We start from the raw sequence: 19,614 nt of genomic DNA, 5'->3' as shown, positions 1-19,614 counted from the left end.
GTTGCAACAATATATAGTGATATTCTCAATGTTACTCAGAAGACAGGATACAGGTTTAACTCATTCGAAATACTAATGCTCAATGTTACACTGTCAGATATGCAAAATAAATCTATCGTATCCCTTGCTCTGGCTACTGTGTATAGACCACCGACCTGGGCCATCGAGGTGGGCATTGTGCCGGATCTCCCTGTACCTCTGCTCCTGGGACGGGATTGGCCGGGGTTCCAGAAGCTCCTCCTCGGATCCAGGATACCACGCCGTACCGCCCGGAACGGGCCACCTACGGAACTGCTGGGATCAAGTGCGCCGCATTGATGAGATAGACAGGCTCCCGGGGCCTCACCCCCTCCCTCATTTTGAAATACGCACTGGTCTGCTGTACTGTGTCGCCCACAGGCGGGGGGAGGACAAATTCCTCCTGGTAGTGCCTACCGCCAAGACGGAGATGGTCATGGAGCTGGCCCACGGCCACCCAATGGCGGGACACCTAGGAGCCGACAATACCGTCCAGCGCATCCGGAACCGTTTTCACTGGCCCGGACTAGAGGCCGAAGTGAAACGTTTCTGCCGTAGCTGTCCCACCTGCCAGCAGACGTCTCCGTGCCGCCCTCCCCCCAGCCCGCTCATTCCACTACCTGTCATCGATGTGCCCTTCGAGCGGATCGGCCTTCGAACTGCTGTTTGGGAGACAGCCCAGGGGCCTTCTAGACGTGGCTCGGGAAGCCTGGGAGAACCAGCCCGCCCCACTTCGTAGCCTCGTCGAGCACGTGCGGGAGATGCGGGAAAGGATAGACCGGGTCATGCCGCTGGTGAAGGAACATCTGGTGACCGCCCAGCGCACCCAGCAACGGCTGTACGCCCGGCCCGCCCAGGCCCGGGAGTTCCAGCCGGGCGATCGAGTGGTGGTACTGGTCCCGACAGCTGCGTGCAAGTTTCTGCCGACCTGGCAGGGTCCCTACACCGTAGTGGAACGGATGGGACCGGTGACGTACCGGGTGCGGCAACCGGTCAGTCAGTTCTGGGATGTGTTCAGTGAGACCCCGGGCAGAACTACCGTCATAGAGCATGAGGTCCGCACACCCCCCGGAGTCGTAGTCCGGCAGCGGCCCTACCGGATACCGGAAGCTCGCCGGCCGGCAATAGAGGAGGAAGTCAAGAAGATGCTCCAACTAGGAATCATTGAGCCCTCCCGTAGCCCGTGGGCCAGCCCCATCGGTGCTACCCTTCGGCCTACACGGGGTGCCCGCCACGTTCCAGCGGCTGATGGAGATCTTGCTCCGGCCCCACCAAGCCTACGCCGCGGCTTACTTGGAAGATGTCGTCATTCACTCCGAAGGTTGGGAGACTCACCTGGAGCGTCTACGGAGGGTGTTGACGGACCTGACGGCCAATAATGCTGTTCTGTTGCTTTGACACAATCTGTATTGTTAAAAGCGCTATATAAATAAAGGTGACTTGACACACACATATATACTGTGTATATATATATATATATATATATATATATATTATATTCCAGTCCTTAGTGTCACATGATCCTTCAGAAATCATTCTAACACACTGATACTCATATATGCATATATAATTATAAATACTGCTCTCTACATTTCTTGATGAAACCTTATTTAAGCTCTCACATGCTCTTCATGATGTTTGTATGAAATGTCTCACCATCACATGTGCGACAGCACTCTTGAATTACAGGGTGAGAGCAGACAGCAGAGGGGCAGGGCCTGCGATGGCAGCTCACCTCCCCATTGGTGCAGAAGCATGACTGACAGCTGTCAACGGGATGATGGAACTGCTGCAAGTGACTGTAACGCTGTCTTTCAAAAATGCAGTCAGCAGGGGCTTCTGTAAGAAATTAGATTTGACATCTAAATACACTCAAACAATAGGAAGGTGTAATGATGCTTCACACCATGGTGAAATTACAGTAATAGCATGTGAACAGTTTCAAGTACAATCTCCAAATGGTCATTATGTAAAAATAGTAATTTAGACATGAATTGCTACAGTATAAGAGCAGCAGTGTGACCTGGACACTGGGGGCAGCACTCTCCTGATGGAACGAACGCACCAGCACAATTTGCCACCTGACATTGCTTCCTCAGACACTGGACATTACCATTCTACAGACAAACACACAGACACATGACACAGATGTACAGTATGACTCTGATGTGTGTGGATGCACACTACCGTTCAAAGGTTGGGATCAGTGTGATTTTTCTTTGAAAGAAATTAATACTTTTATTCATGAAGGATTCATTGAATTGATCAAAAGTGACAGAACAGATACAGGTGCATCTCAATAAATTAGAATGTCGTGGAAAAGTTGAGATAGTGAATTGGTGGGTTTTTGTTAAATGTGAGCCAAAATCATCACAATTAAAAGAACCAAAGACTTAAACTACTTCAGTCTGTGTGCATTGAATTTATTTAATACACAAGTTTCACAATTTGAGTTGAATTACTGAAATAAATGAACTTTTCCACAACATTCTAATTTATTGAGATGCACCTGTATTTATAATGAGATGTTATTTCAAATAAATACTATTCTATTTATTAACTATTTATCTAACTTTCTATTCATTAAAGAATCCTGAAAATAAAATGTATGACTGTTTCCACAAAAACAAAAAGCAGCACAACTGATAAGAAGTTCATATAATATGTTTCTTGAGCAGGCTATCAGCAATTAGAATAATTTCTGAAGTATCATCACTGAGGACTGGAGTAATGATGCTGAAAATTCAGTTTTGCATCACAAGAATAAACTGCATTTTAAAATATATTTAAATACAAAACTGTACTGTATTTTTAATCAAATATTACAACAACAAAAACGAAAAAATCTCACGACCCCAAATGTTTGAACAGTATTGATACTGATAAAGAAACACTTACTTCACAACGGCACGTCCTGCATTTGTCTACTGGATGAGGAAATTCCATTCCATTTGGATACTCATTACCTGCATAACTACATCCTGAAGGAAAGGAAGAGCTTTTTAAGTGACTGGTTTGCATATACTCATAGGAAAGAGTTTCCTCAACTGTTTCTTCTAAACAGGAATGACATTAAATGGAGAGTAATTTGATGTACACAAAATTCGTCTGACCAACAGATTTTGCATAAGTCTCAAACTGAGCTCAGATTTACCAAGATAGTCAGCAATCTTTCATTAGGAACTCCAGGATTTCTCTTCAGATTTGCTCAAGACCAACTGATCTAAGATTTCCACATTTCCACTATTATTTATGTCTATTTTCCTTTATTTATATTAATTTACACTCAGAATATTTCATTTCCCACTGACAAAAATACAATTCAAGTCAATAGGAACCGAAACAGTTTGGTTACCAACATTCATTAGAATATCTTCTATGTTTCACTGAAGAGGGAAAATAATAAGTTTGGAATGCCATGAAAGTGAGTAAATGATTACAGAATAACATTTTTGAGTGTACTATCCCTTTAACAGGGTTTTAAGTCACCTGACGTAACAAAAAATTCATTTAAAAACAAAATATGGGGAAGATATGCCCCTGATAAATTACTATTCTATTCTAGGCTTGATTACACATTTTGTTTTATAAATATTAGTTGATGTAGATGGAATTTTTATTGTTAAGACATAATGGATTGTACAAACCCAATTCCAAAAAAGTTGGGACACTGTACAAATTGTGAGTAAAAAAGGAATGGAATAATTTACAAATCTCATAAACGTATATTTTATTCACAATAGAATATAGATAACATATCAAATGTTGAAAGTGAAACATTTTGAAATGTCATGCCAAATATTGGCTCATTTTGGATTTCATGAGAGCTACACATTCCAAAAAAGTTGGGACAGGTAGCAATAAGAGGCCGGAAAAGTTAAATGTACATATAAGGAACAGCTGGAGGACCAATTTGCAACTTATTAGGTCAATTGGCAACATGATTGGGTATAAAAAGAGCCTCTCAGAGTGGCAGTGTCTCTCAGAAGTCAAGATGGGCAGAGGATCACCAATTCCCCCAATGCTGCAGCGAAAAATAGTGGAGCAATATCAGAAAAGAGTTTCTCAGAGAAAAATTGCAAAGAGTTTGAAGTTATCATCATCTACAGTGCATAATATCATCCAAAGATTCAGAGAATCTGGAACAATCTCTGTGCGTAAGGGTCAAGGCCGGAAAACCATACTGGATGCCCGTGATCTTCGGGCCCTTAGACGGCACTGCATCACATACAGGAATGCTACTGTAATGGAAATCACAACATGGGCTCAGGAATACTTCCAGAAAACATTGTCGGTGAACCCAATCCACCGTGCCATTCGCCGTTGCCGGCTAAAACTCTATAGGTCAAAAAAGAAGCCATATCTAAACATGATCCAGAAGCGCAGGCGTTTTCTCTGGGCCAAGGCTCATTTAAAATGGACTGTGGCAAAGTGGAAAACTGTTCTGTGGTCAGACGAATCAAAATTTGAAGTTCTTTTTGGAAAACTGGGACGCCATGTCATCCGGACTAAAGAGGACAAGGACAACCCAAGTTGTTATCAGCACTCAGTTCAGAAGCCTGCATCTCTGATGGTATGGGGTTGCATGCAGAGGCGGACAAAGTACTCAACTCCATTACTTGAGTTAAAGTACAGATACTGCTGGTCAAATATTACTCCATCCCAACTTTTTTGGAATCGGGTTTGTAAAAGTGGTCGGAAGATCTAATTGTAAATGTGGTCAGAAAATATACCCCCTCATAAAGGTCAAACCTGAAAATAAATAAAAAATAAGTTCATTTCTAAATCTAAATGTAATGCTTATGACTCTCACCATTGCAGTTGTTTTGGCAGCACGTCCCCGGCCGGGGATAGTTACAATTCGGCCTCGGACACTCATGATTCCCACAGTTCACACGTCCGTCTTGGCAAACACAATCCTCACATGGATTCGAAGGATTTGGAAATGATTCTCCATTAGTAATGATTTGGTTATCATCATATTCACAGTCTTGAAAAGGAAGAAAACAACAAGAGGAAACTAACTGTTAGTGTGCACAACTTAAGATCAAGTTATCTTCTGAGGTTAGTTTAGTGAAAGTGTACCTGAACACCGGGGACAGCACTCTCCAGGAGGAGTGTATGCATTAGCACACGTCGGTTGGGGACATGCAGGCATAGCACAACTTGTCTGACCATTCTACACAAATACATACACACACACACACACACACACACACACAGTAATGTATATAAACTAGCTGATAATTATGACAGTACTTGTCAAAAGTTTGTAAACATTACTTTAAAAAAATCAGCATATTAGAATGATTTCTGAAGGATCTTGTGACACTGAAAACTGGAGTAATGATGCTGAAAATTCAGCTCTTCATCACAGGAATAAATTACATTTTAAAATATATTCAAATTCAAACAGTTATTTTGAATTGCAATAATATTTCCTAATATTACTGTTTTACTGTATTTTTGATTAAATAAATGCAGCCTTGGTGAGTGTCTTTTAACAAGAACTGTAAAGAACATCACTTTTTTCCCCAAAACGTTAAACATTTAATAAACACTGAAACATTTAAATAGTTGCTCATACAAACCCTGAAGCCCGTTTCTGTCTGGTATTAAACATTCATAAAATGTCAAATCTAGGATTTCCAATAGCGAGTACCTGACAAGTGCACGTCTTACAGGCATCATCTGGGTCCTTGAACGTTTGGCCGTTTTCATACAAGCGCTGATTGTACTGGCACTGCCCACAGGAATCCCCACAGCAATCGCCACCTTCATACAATTATCAACATCTAAACAACTTACTAGATTTAACTGCGACTGATATAAGTCTAAGCAAGTTTCATACTCTCAGCCTGAATATTATGCGGCTCTTCAAAACCTTAGTGAGATGCCTATCTAGACAGCAATTTTAAGCATTATGGGAACATTCTAGAGGTAAGGTGTTTAGAAACAGTAGACAGTATGTGAAATGTTACTATACCTATTTTAGTCAGTACTGAGAATAGGACTAAGGAAACTGTTCTAAATAAATATTCTATATTATATTTTATAAATATTTTTAAATATAATTTTAAATATACTTCAGAATATACAAATATTGCTAATACAGATATTAAAATAAATGTTGATAAAAATATTTTCCATAAGCTTTTACTTAGCATTTCGATACGCTTTTACTTATATTTTCACTGCACTGACTCATTAGCATTTGCAATAAACTCCGAAAGTGTTTCTCTCAGAGTGATTCAAATCAGTCGGGATTTGGCTAGGATGCTGTCTTACAAGGTAACTGCCCATGTACAGTATGAAGACACAGAGACAACTCATTTGGGTTTGGAACAGTGCCTCTGTTTTTTCTCCCCATCTTTCATATTTATTTTCTTTCTCTTACCTGGGGGATTTGGGAAGGGTGCGGGGGTCATTTTGGGACAGTCCGAGCCCCTTTTAGGCCTACTACACGTCACCTGTCCACCCACACAAAAACATGTTTGGCCAGCGTCAGTCCATGTGGCTCCTTCTTCATATTGAACACCATTCCAAGTACATCCTACATACATGGACACAGAAGGCAACGGATACATATACACTTCTGTTCAAAAGCTTGGAGTCAGTAATATTTTTTTAATGTCTTTAGGGCAGTCATGATCAGAGTTGGGAGTAACGCATTACAAGTAACGCGAGTTGCGTAATCAGATTACTTTTTTCAAGTAACTAGTAAAGTAAACACATTTTTAATTTACAAGAGAATATCTGATTTACTTTTTGAAATAAGTAACGCAAGTTACTTTTTTTTTTCAATTTATTGATTGACAGCTATCCTGTCCCCATGTTGAGAGAAATCAGATGTTACTGTAGTTCTAAAATAAATATGAATATGCATTAATTCATCTCACTCACAAAAAAAACAAAAAAAACACAGATTCAGTATTCCTCAAAATGAATAAAAATAATGCAACTCAGAATATGACGCAAACCTGCAATAATTAAATGTTAAACAACACAAATATCTTTTATGTATTTAATCCCATTCTATTAACCAATGTCTTTGCTTCTGACCTTCGATGATCCAGTTCAACCATACTAATAAGCAAAAATTACTCTAGACAAACATTTGTGTGTCTTTTTTTATTGCTGAAGTGTGTTGAAATTTCTTCTGTATTCTACTGTACAGACGTAAATTTACATTCCCTTCAGCCTGAGGCTTATTCATTTCACTTTTGGTGTGAAAAGGCTTTTATATTTTCCAAAAATAAAAAAAAATATTTTAAAACAAACAAGCAAGCCCTGTCAAGATTTAAAAAGTAAAAAAAAGCAAAAAACCCCGCAAAAGTAACATAACATTACTTTCCATAAAAAGTAACTAAGTAACGTAATTAGTTACTTTTTTTATGGAGTAACGCAATATTGTAATGCATTACTTTTAAAAGTAACTTTCCCCAACACTGGTCATGATATCAGATTTTTCACCACACAATTACCATGGCCAAAAGAATGAACAATAACGATATATTGTGATATATATACAGAAATCTTGAAAAAAATTATTATAATAAATAATATAAATAATATATATTATTTATATAATTAAACAGATGTAGTTACACCTCTCTTTATCTCCTTGCACTGGCTACCGGTTGCGGTTCGCATCAAGTTCAAGACACTGATGCTTGCATATAGAACAGCCACAGGCTCAGCACCCGCCTACTTCCACTCACTACTACGAATCTACATCCCCTCCAGAAGTCTGAGATCCGCTAGTGAGCGACGCCTCGTGGTACCATCACAGAGAGGCTCAAAATCACTTTCCAGAACATTCTCGTTCACCGTTCCTGGCTGGTGGAATGATCTTCCCACCCCTATCCGGAATGCTGAATCCCTGACAACTTTCAAGCGACAGCTGAAAACTCATCTCTTTGACTTCTTGACTACTTGACTTCATCCTAAATTAAAGAAAGAAAAAAAACTTTGTCTTTCTCTTTATTTATTCCTTCCCTTTCTATCTTGCACTTATTTGAACAATGCCTGAAACTTGGTATTAGGAGCACTTCCTGTGTCTGTTTGCCTCTTTGAGAAGAATCGCTTTATGTATTCCCCAATGGTAAGTCGCTTTGGATAAAAGCGTCTGCAAAATGACTAAATGTAAATGTGAACCGAGCCCTTTTGTGTTATTATATGACCATAACAGTATCTCCATTAGTAATGATGTGGTTATCATCATATTCACAGTCTTGAAAATGAAGAAAACAACAAGAGGAAACTAACTGTTAGTGTGCACAACTAAGATCAAGTTATTTGAGGTTAGTGAATGAAAGTGTACCTGGACACCGGGGACAGCACTCTCCAGGAGGAGTGTATGCATTAGCACACCTCGGTTGGGGACATGCAGGTGAACCACATGTTGCCTGACCATCCTACACACACACACACGTTCATGTAAACAAATTAGCTGATAAAACTGACAGTACTTGTCAAAATTTTGTAAACATTACTTTAAAAAAAATGTTTTTAATCAGCATATTACAATGATTTCTGAAGAATCATGTAACACTGAAAACTGGAGTAATGATGCTGAAAATTCAGCTATGCATCAGAAGAATAAATTACATTTTAAAATATATTACAACAGAAAATTGTTATTTCAAATTGCAATAATATTTACTAATATTACTGTTTTTACTGTATTTTTAAAACCAACATTTAAACATTTAATAAACACTGAATCATTTCAATAGTTGCTCATACTTGCTCGTACAAACCCTGAACCCCGTTTTTGTTTGGTATTAAACATCCATAAAATGTCAAATCTAGGATTTCCAATAGCGAGTACCTGACAAGTGCACGTCTTACAGGCATCATCTGGGTCCTTGAACGTTTGGCCGTTTTCATACAAGCGCTGATTGTACTGGCACTGCCCACAGGAATCCCCACAGCAATCGCCACCTTCATACAATTATCAACATCTAAACAACTTACTAGATTTAACTGCGACTGATATAAGTCTAAGCAGCCACTGTTTCATCCTCTCAGCCTGAATATTCTGTGGCTCTGTTCAAAACCTTAGTGTGATGCCTATCTAGACAGCCATTTTAAGCATTATAGGAACTTCCAGATGTTTTGAAACAGTAGGCAGTATGTGAAACGTTTTTATACCTATTTTTGTCAGTTCTGAGGATAGGACTAAGAAATTTGTTCTTATTAAAATGCAGATATTTTATACATTTTCAGTTATAATTTTAAATATACTTCAAAATATAATACAGATATTAAAACTAATGTGCATATAAATATTTTCCATAAGCTTTTATTTATTTTTCGATATGCTTTTACTATAAATTTTTAGCACTGACTCATTAGCTTAGTAATACTCTAACTGGAGTAACTCTAATTAGAGTCCAAGTCCAACTCTGAAAGTGTTTCTCTCAGAGTGATTCAAATCAGTCGAGATTTGGCTAGGATGCTGTCTTACAAGGTAACTACCCATGTACTCATAACTCATTTGGGTTTGGAACAGTGCCTCTGTTTTTTCTCCCCGTCTTTCATATTTGTTTTCTTTCTCTTACCTGGGGGATTTGGGAAGGGTGCGGGGGTCATTTTGGGACAGTCCGAGCCCCTTTTAGGCCTACGACACGTCACCTGTCCACCCACACAAGAACATGTTTGGCCAGCGTCAGTCCATGTGGCTCCTTCTTCATATTGAACACCATTCCAAGTACATTCTACATACATGGACATAGAATGCAATGAACATATACACTACTGTTCAAAAGCTTGGAGTCGGTAAGATATTTTAAATATTTTAAATATTTTCACCACACAATTACCGTGGCCAAAAGAATGAACAATAACAATATATTATTAAAAATAACAAAAATTTTATATTAAATAATATAAATTATATATATTGTTTATATAAATATATATAATATATAAATTTAAATTATATTAATAATTATATATATATATATATATATATATATATATACTGTATATAAGTATTTGAATGTTCTTCTGTGAACTGATGTGTTCTTATCACAGAATGCGGCAGAAAGTAAACTATTTTATAGAAGTCTATTCAGTGATAAAGACTGTGTAATATTAGCATTACATTTACATCCAACAGAGATGGATTGAAGAACACAGATAAACCATATACTGTTGCAATCATATGTTAATTCTGTTCACATTTCATCAGTCATAACATTTCTTTCTGCATTTTATTCAGCTACAGCCATAGCTGGATGCCATTGTCCATATAAGGGATTTCCTGGAAAGTCATTTGTTTTATCACTCCTATGAGTCTTGCTTGTGGACTTTCTGTGTGAGGGCGCCCTCTGGCGTCGAGTATGAATGAAACATAAATGACGTGTTTGACCAGTGTCTACTTCTCATTTTGAAATGTGACCCTGGACCACAAAACCAGTCATAAGGGTCCATTTTTTGATTTACACATTAATACATAATCTAAAAGCTGAATGAATAAGCTTTCCATTGCTGTATGGTTTGTTAGGATAGGACAATATTTGGCTGAGATACAACTATTTGAAAATCTGGAATCTGAAGGCGCAAAAAAATCAAAATATTGAGAAAATCGCATTTAAAGTTGTCCAAATGAAGTTCTTAGCAATGCATATTACTAATCAAAAATTAAGTTTTGATATATTTATGGTAGGAAATTTATAAAATATTTTCATGAAACATGATCTTTACTTAATACCCTAATGATTTTTGGCATAAAAGAAAAATTGATAATTTTGACTAGGGCTGCACGATAAATCACATGCGATATTTAATGTGCATCTTGTCAGAAAGCCGGTTCTGTAATCAGGTGTAAATCTCCATCACTTGCGGGCTTTCACATTGAGCAGCATTAACTACACAGAGCCGTTGTTCACTGACGAGCTGCGCAAAAAAATCGCGCAATATGAACGTGGTTTTGAGCAGCTCGTCAGTGAACAACGGCTCTGTGTAGTTAATGCTGCTCAATGTGAAAGCCCGCAGGTGATGGAGATTTACAGCTGATTACAGAACCGGCTTTACTGATAAGATGCGAGTTAAATATCGCATGTGATTTATCGTGCAGCCCTAATTTTGACCCATACAATGTATTGCTGGCTACTGCTACAAATATACCTGTGCTACTTATGACTGGTCATGTGGTCCAGGGTCACAAATATCATAGTTATCGTCAGTACCGGTGTATCACCACACCCCTAATTAACACGATAACGATATTGCACTTTTTAAATATCATGTTTATCGTCAGTACCGGTATATTGTGACACCCTTATTTTGGAAGATCTTTAATGCTCACCAAGGCTGCATTTATGTGATTAATAATACAGTAAAACCAGTAATATTGTGAAATATTATTACAATAAAAAAAAAACTCTTTCTGATTTTATTTTAAAATATAATTTATTCCTGTGATGCCAAGCTGAATTTTCAGCATCATTACTCCAGTCTTCAGTGTCACATGATCCTTCAGAAATCAATCTAATATGCTAATTTGGTGCTCAAGAAACATTTACTATCATCCAGTCGTTCTGCTTAATATTTTTGTGGAAACATTTTTCAGGATTCTTTGATGAATAGAAAGCTAAAAAGAACAGCATTTATTTGAAACAAATCTTTTGTAACAATATAAATGTCCTTACTGTCACTTTTAAACATTTTAAATTATTAATATCTTTCAAAAACAAATTATTAACCCCAAACATTTGAATGGTACTGTATGAGAGAATGTGTTTCATGTTAAAGTTAGTGGCAGCAGTATGTACTGCAGAATGTCTTACCGCTGCACACTGGACAGCAGGTGTTAAGCGGGGCTGGAATGGGAACTGCACAGCTCAAAAGTGGGCATCTTTCCTGATGACATCTCACGTTACCATTCTAACAAAAAAAAACAATATAATGTTACACAAGAATCAATGACTTAAGTGACGTCAAACCTAGCATGACCAGCTTTTATGTGTCAAGTTTTTGTCATGTTCCTGAGATGAAGCCAATACAAGACTTCATAAAAATACGTAGTGCACAAGTCATATGGAATTGTCCTTTTTTGGACAATTGTTTTTAAAAATATTCTTTTAATTTACTTAAAATTTTGTCATGTCATATTCGTCAATTTTAGCCAATAATGCTATATCATTTTAAGTCAACATTTTATTTTAAGCAAAATAAAACAAATATTTTACCATTTTATTTATTCATTTAAACATGTCAACTTTATCTTTAATTAAATTGAAAAAAAATATTGTCGAAATCACTGACAAAATAAAAAAGCAACCATTTTCATCAGTAATTTCATTGATTATCCTTGCTTGAAACTGAATTGACAGTAGCTCTTTTCACTTGATGGGCCCTATCATACACCCGGCGCAATGCGGCACAAGGTGCGGCGCAAGTGTTTTTGCTAGTTTCAGCCCGACGCAGTTCTCATTTTCCCGTCCTGCGCCACATTGTTTAAATAGCAAATGCATTTGCGCCCATTTGTGCGCCCATGGGCATTGTTGGCACGTTGCTATTTTGAGGAACTGAAAATAGACTGCGCCATAGACCAACTCAAACCTGGTCTAAAGTCTGGCGCAATATTTTTTCTTTGTTATTTAAAGAGCGCGTTAGTAATATGCGCCTATAGGCAGGTGCACAACGCACGTACACTTTGCTTATTACACACACAGGGTGCAGCAGCACACAAACATTTTTAAAAATGAAAAATTACATATTCGAACCCGCCATGGCACGAGCGCAACTGGCTTTTAAAGGGGATGGGAGATGAGACTCTGATTGGTTTATTGCACGTTACGCCCCAAAAACACCCATTACTCATTAAGAGAATAGACACAACCCGTTTAGACCATGTGCCCGGAGGCGCCGACCGTTTTCCCGTCGTTAAACTAGCAAAAGTGGATTCGGACACGCCCTGAGTGCACCTGCGCCGTGCACTTTAGACCATGCGCTTGGATCGTTAAAATAGGGCCCCAAGTGTGTGTCTGTGTTTCACCTTGCATAAACACTGGATGCATGGACCTCCACCAGGAGGCCTGAAATCTTCTCCATTTTCATAAACCCTTCCTTCATATTCACAAGCTGCAACACAGTAAAAACACATCAGTATTTGTGTCTTAAATCCAGGACAACTCTGTGTCTTTTTTAATTATGTTATGTTATGTAATTATGTTATGAGAAAGAAAGATCTATCTTAAAAGAAAGATGTTTGCATGCTTATTTACTGTTACAAGTCGGACAGCACTGGTCATGTGGTTTTGCTGGGTGCGTGCAACTCGCAGACGGACATGAAGATGTTGCAGATTCACACGACACTTGTCCACCCTGCATCATAAGATATACCCATACATGCACAAACAAATACATTCACATGATCATATATATATAGTAAACACTTTAGTAAACACTCACCGAGCACTGACATCTTAAGCATGGATCCTGTCTGGACACAAAGGTTTGACCGTCTGTGTACGCCTCGCTCTCGTGAATGCACTCCTCACATCTGAACACCAACACACAGAACTGATTAATCAAATAAAGAGTGTTTCACCTCTGTCTTGTTTACTCTTCTAGCAAAAAAAGTGTGATGAAATGATGATACCGTGCACAGCATTCTGCTGGTCTCCTGACTGGATTATGACAGGGAGTCGGTGGGCAGGGTGGGTACTGAACGCAATTAATATTTCCATTCTGAAAAAAAAGTTGTGAAAAAAAAGAAATTATTTTTCATTTTAGAAAACCATTTCATCCAAATCAATTTGAGATTTTTTTTATTTGGCACTTTTATTCAAAGTGATTTACACTGCATTCAGAGTAAACATTTTATCAGTTCACGCATTCTCTGGGAAAAAAATAAATAAAAAATTAAATTAAATTAAATTGAGATTTAAATTACATATCAATGACAGTGAAGCAGCAGATTACAAACAAAAATGCAAGTTTTTGAGAACAATAAAATAAAATAAATTAATAAAATAATTTACATATCAATTACAAAGATAAAAACAATGAATACAAAAAAAATTATAACTTTTTTTATTAAATAAAAAAATAAAAACATTAAATATTAATGACAGTGAAGCAGTATATAAACAAAAATATAAGTACTGAAAAATTTAAAAAGTACATATCAATGACAGTGAAGCAGATTCTACACAAAAAATAAAATATATAAAAAATATTTTAAAACCTAAAATTAAATAAAAATACATGTACAAAAATTACATGCTGTATCAATGACAGTGAAGAAGCAGATTACAAACAAAAATGCAAGTTTTGAAAAACATTAACAAAACAAAATGAATAAATAATTTAAATTAATTAATAAACACTGTACATATTAATAACAGTCAAGCAGTTTATAAACAAAAATATAAGTATTGAAAAACATTTGAAAAATAATAAAATATGATAAAACAAAAAGTAAGTAGAAATTATAAACAAACAAAAGTTGCAAAGCAGATTCTTACGCAACTTACCTCACATTTACACGTGGGATCACATGCGGGTCCTGGCGGCAGACTCATCCCGTTCGGGATATCTATTCCATTCAAACTGCAACCTGTGAGAAATAAATGTATCAAACTAATTTGAAGTATAAATAGCCAAGACACTTCTTTCCTAAGCAATATATTCCTAGCCTTTCTATAAATGTTTGTTGTTATAACTTGTAGACCTATCACGGCATTGGTGAACTCTGACAAACATTTTTTTCTTGGAATAACGTCCAGTATGTATCAAAAAAGTAAACTGACAGAATTTTGATTACATGTTCTTAACTGTTCTTTGGTTTTTAAACGTTTTAAACAGTATTAATGTATCATATTTAAAAGGTTGGACACACCGTCACAGACAGGACAGCAGGATCCAGGAGGAGGAGAGGCTGGGCTATTACAGCGGATATTACAGCGCTCACTCTCACACTGAACCAGACCCTCCTATAGAGAGAGAAAGAGAAAAATTATATTTATAGAATAAAACACTGATGGGCCAAAAACAGCTCAGTAACAGGTGAAGCCACACCGTGCATGTACAGGTCGTGCAGGGGTCATTAGGAAGCTTCCACTGAGAGCTGTGTTGGTGCTGCACATTCTCCTGGACACAACCTTCATATCAAGGGAAATATCTTTTGATAAGTAGGAGTTTCTAAAGACAATCTTAACTTAAGTCACTTATCATTAAAATTGACAAAAATGTAGAAAAAGTCCACAACACACTTACTTCGACACCTGGGACAGCACTGCCCACCTACAGTCTCCACCAAATTACAGGCAATTTCAGGACATGTCTCAGTGTTACAGACTGTATTCCCTGACTATAAGAAACACACACACACACACACACATACACAACTTTCTTAATTAGTGAAAATTTCAATAACTTACTATTTAACTTTAAACTTAAACTTATCTTTTTGTATGTGGGCAACAATGAGGGTAAAGCATTGCAAGTACATGAAATACTTAAAATAAAAACATTCTAAGATAATTTTTAAAAATTTGACATATTGCCTTGGCAACTAACTAAAATAAGCTGAAGTACTAAAATTATTAAAACAAAAAAATTAAATACAAATAATATATATGTATTTAATTTATTTTTATTTCATTTTTTAGTCATTTATTTTTTAGTATGTATATATACACATACATACATACACACACACACGTATATACATATATATATATATATATATATATATGTTTGTGTGTTGCATGTATGTTTTAATAATATATACACACAAATAATATAAAATAATATAACTATTAATACGTTTATAATATGTATGTATTTTCTATTTAAAAACTACTGACTATTATTTCAAATGTCAGGTTTTACAGGGTAAAATTCAAATACATCAATTAACATAATTATTTAACTCATTCTTTGTCCCAGAAAAAAAGTAAAATATACATTAATCATTGAAATGTCTTTTGCCATTTCTGTTTGACCTCATTTAACCTTTGCACTCAATTAAAAATTTAAAGTATTTCAAAATCTGTATGCTTTGGTTTATACTGGCAGCATCTTTAAATATATACTTACTATATTTCCTATAGACATATTCTAATACTCTGAAATATGTGAACAGTAATATGAGATTACTTAGCCCTTTTATCATCTTTTTTTGGGTGGTTTTTAAAGGTTTTGTGGTACAGTTCTTTTTTGTTTCAATTTTAATTTCAATTTCATCCCCACAAGGAGAACGAACACACACACACACACACACACAGTAGACTCACAGAGCAGCTGCACTGGAGGCAAGGGTTTGATCTCGACACAAACTGCTTCCCATTCTCATAGATTTCACCCTCATGTTCACATCCTAAAAATTTACACGGAAGAAAAAACAAATACACCTTTTATAATGCACAGGTAAGTACTTTTAAATACTATAGTATATGAAAGTGTCACTCATTCACAGGGGCGTTTTTTTTGAGGGGGCACGAATGAAAGCGGGTGGGGGGGTTGCTCATCATGCTTGTCATGACACACAGCAGCCATATATATATATATATATATAAAATATGTAATATAATATATTATATATAATATGTATATAAGTATAACTGATATAGCCTTATGTTTTATTTATTTTTCCCTTTTTATTCGAAATATTCCCAAACGTGTTAACTATAACATGAAATAATCCCGATTCTCAAATATGTGTAAGTAGATGCATTTTGCACCTTTATATAATAGTGTAACTACGCATAAAGACCTGTCTTTTTACTTATACCAGATATGGGTCATGCCATAAAATATTTTTAATAAGACTGACTTTGTATTTAATGTGAATTTAATAGAAACATTGTAATTTACTAATTATAACACTTTCATTGTACAAAAAGCAAAGAACATTGACATTACCAAAGAACATTTTAAGCACTCTCAAAAACTCTCATTATAATCACTGAAGCTGTTTACACTGTGAAATAAATAAACTACTTGCATCGTATGTACAACTGCACTTTGTTGCTTCTGTTGAGAGAATCATCAGAGAGCAGAATTCCTTCAGCGAGCGCACGCACTGAACAAAACATTTCCACGATGACTCATCTGAACGCCTCTGATTGGTCATTGCATTCATAAGCTCAACAGAATCGTGTGTGATTTGTTACAATGTGCAGCTGTAAAAACGCATCTGTCTCTGGATCAGCGCCAGGCAAAGCACAAACAATTTGAATGTAGCAGCCGATGCTGTGCCGCACTGCACCTTTTAATAACGCCAGTGTGATTGTATGAAATATAAAAAAATATTATTCGGCTATTTTTGTCTTTTGGAAGCTGCATTCAAAATCCACTTGGCTCAAAAATCATGCCCAGTTTGAATGGGCATGAACACACACACACACACACACACAGTAGACTCACAGAGCAGCTGCACTGGAGGCAAGGGTTTGATCTCGACACAAACTGCTTCCCATTCTCATAGATTTCACCCTCATGTTCACATCCTAAAAATTTACACGGAAGAAAAAACAAATACACCTTTTATAATGCACAGGTAAGTACTTTTAAATACTATAGTATATGAAAGTGTCACTCATTCACAGGGGCGTTTTTTTTGAGGGGGCACGAATGAAAGCGGGTGGGGGGGTTGCTCATCATGCTTGTCATGACACACAGCAGCCATATATATATATATATATATATATATATAAAATATGTAATATAATATATTATATATAATATGTATATAAGTATAACTGATATAGCCTTATGTTTTATTTATTTTTCCCTTTTTATTCGAAATATTCCCAAACGTGTTAACTATAACATGAAATAATCCCGATTCTCAAATATGTGTAAGTAGATGCATTTTGCACCTTTATATAATAGTGTAACTACGCATAAAGACCTGTCTTTTTACTTATACCAGATATGGGTCATGCCATAAAATATTTTTAATAAGACTGACTTTGTATTTAATGTGAATTTAATAGAAACATTGTAATTTACTAATTATAACACTTTCATTGTACAAAAAGCAAAGAACATTGACATTACCAAAGAACATTTTAAGCACTCAAAAATCTCATTATAATCACTGAAGCTGTTTACCCTGTGAAGTAAATATCCTACTTGCATCGTATGTACAACTGCACTTTGTTGCTTCTGTTGAGAGAATCATCAGAGAGCAGAATTCCTTCAGCGAGCGCACGCACTGAACAAAACATTTCCATGCCATAAAATATTTTTAATAAGACTGACTTTGTATTTAATGTGAATTTAATAGAAACATTGTAATTTACTAATTATAACACTTTCATTGTACAAAAAGCAAAGAACATTGACATTACCAAAGAACATTTTAAGCACTCTCAAAAATCTCATTATAATCACTGAAGCTGTTTACCCTGTGAAGTAAATATCCTACTTGCATCGTATGTACAACTGCACTTTGTTGTTTCTGTTGAGAGAATCATCAGAGAGCAGAATTCCTTCAGCGAGCGCACGCACTGAACAAAACATTTCCATGATGACTCATCTGAACGCCTCTGATTGGTCATTGCATTCATAAGCTCAACAGAATCGTGTGTGATTTGTTACAATGTGCAGCTGTAAAAACGCATCTGTCTCTGGATCAGCGCCAGGCAAAGCACAAACAATTTGAATGTAGCAGCCGATGCTGTGCCGCACTGCACCTTTTAATAACGCCAGTGTGATTGTATGAAATATAAAAAAATATTATTCGGCTATTTTTGTCTTTTGGAAGCTGCATTCAAAATCCACTTGGCTCAAAAATCATGCCCAGTTTGAATGGGCATGATGCCTCTGCTCATTCATTGGTATATATATCAAAGCACAGTGTAGGTGTGTGTGTGTAGAGATGGATTGTGGGTACTTGTTTGGCAGACAGGGCAGCAGGTTGTCTGAGGAGCAGGTGGTTGCTGACAGGACTGTGATGGACATGGATTCACATTACACTCTACTCTGCCATGCTAGAAAATAAACACACACACACACACACACACAAAAACTATGTCACAGTTGCACAAGACATGCCAGCAGGAGAGAAGGACACGAGTGAAGATCAAACACCAAATCTTTTTAGATTTCATACTTCACATGAACAGCGGTTGCAGTCGTCTGGGCTGAAGACATCACCATTACTATAGATATCACCATGAAAGCTGCATTCTGCAAGCAGAGACATACACAAGTTGTATTGCACTGGAACGAAACCCCTACGGACACAATCTGAGATAATCATTTCAAATGAACCACAGCAGGTAAAAGTGTGTGTGTGTGTTTGTCTGCAAGCATATTTCCTACCTGCATCAGATCCAATCTTATCTACAATATGAACTATAAAGATGTCAGAGTATTCATGAGTGACTCCAGACTGTACTAGATATCTGATGTCTGAAAATGAGATGTTAACAGAAATGCAATGCATTCTCACGTAATGTGGGGTCAGTGGGGTCAACGAGGTCAGTGGGATTCAGAAATTCATGTATATAATATATAAATTATATACATACATACAAATATATATATATATATATATATATATATATATATATATACAGTATCTCACACATATATATATATATATATATATATATTCACAGATGA

General features: G+C 36.6%; 1 protein-coding gene across 1 annotated transcript in view; it reads right to left on the bottom strand.

Annotated features, from left to right (window-relative positions):
- The window catches only part of kcp (kielin cysteine rich BMP regulator), a 38,152-nt gene that overhangs the window by 3,805 nt on the left and 14,733 nt on the right, over positions 1-19,614 (bottom strand). Inside the window, exons 7-30 of the mRNA XM_016244015.1 lie at positions 19,100-19,176; positions 18,881-18,977; positions 17,407-17,489; positions 17,173-17,248; positions 16,275-16,357; positions 15,253-15,346; positions 15,055-15,137; positions 14,876-14,969; positions 14,511-14,593; positions 13,634-13,722; positions 13,444-13,534; positions 13,257-13,356; positions 13,028-13,113; positions 11,817-11,913; positions 9,585-9,740; positions 8,852-8,964; positions 8,342-8,435; positions 6,416-6,571; positions 5,681-5,793; positions 5,104-5,197; positions 4,832-5,008; positions 2,917-2,999; positions 2,042-2,135; positions 1,675-1,857 (exon numbers count right to left, since the gene is read on the bottom strand). Coding sequence (XP_016099501.1) covers positions 1,675-1,857; positions 2,042-2,135; positions 2,917-2,999; positions 4,832-5,008; positions 5,104-5,197; positions 5,681-5,793; positions 6,416-6,571; positions 8,342-8,435; positions 8,852-8,964; positions 9,585-9,740; positions 11,817-11,913; positions 13,028-13,113; positions 13,257-13,356; positions 13,444-13,534; positions 13,634-13,722; positions 14,511-14,593; positions 14,876-14,969; positions 15,055-15,137; positions 15,253-15,346; positions 16,275-16,357; positions 17,173-17,248; positions 17,407-17,489; positions 18,881-18,977; positions 19,100-19,176 — 2,496 coding nt within the window. The remainder of the gene's footprint in view (positions 1-1,674; positions 1,858-2,041; positions 2,136-2,916; positions 3,000-4,831; positions 5,009-5,103; positions 5,198-5,680; positions 5,794-6,415; positions 6,572-8,341; positions 8,436-8,851; positions 8,965-9,584; positions 9,741-11,816; positions 11,914-13,027; positions 13,114-13,256; positions 13,357-13,443; positions 13,535-13,633; positions 13,723-14,510; positions 14,594-14,875; positions 14,970-15,054; positions 15,138-15,252; positions 15,347-16,274; positions 16,358-17,172; positions 17,249-17,406; positions 17,490-18,880; positions 18,978-19,099; positions 19,177-19,614) is intronic.

Source organism: Sinocyclocheilus grahami, unplaced genomic scaffold, assembly GCF_001515645.1.
Source record: "Sinocyclocheilus grahami isolate Dianchi unplaced genomic scaffold, SAMN03320097.WGS_v1.1 scaffold22.1, whole genome shotgun sequence".
In the NCBI taxonomy this organism is placed as follows: Eukaryota; Metazoa; Chordata; class Actinopteri; order Cypriniformes; family Cyprinidae; genus Sinocyclocheilus; species Sinocyclocheilus grahami.
Note: the sequence above shows the minus strand (reverse complement) of the source record. Positions and strands in the feature narration are given on the sequence as shown.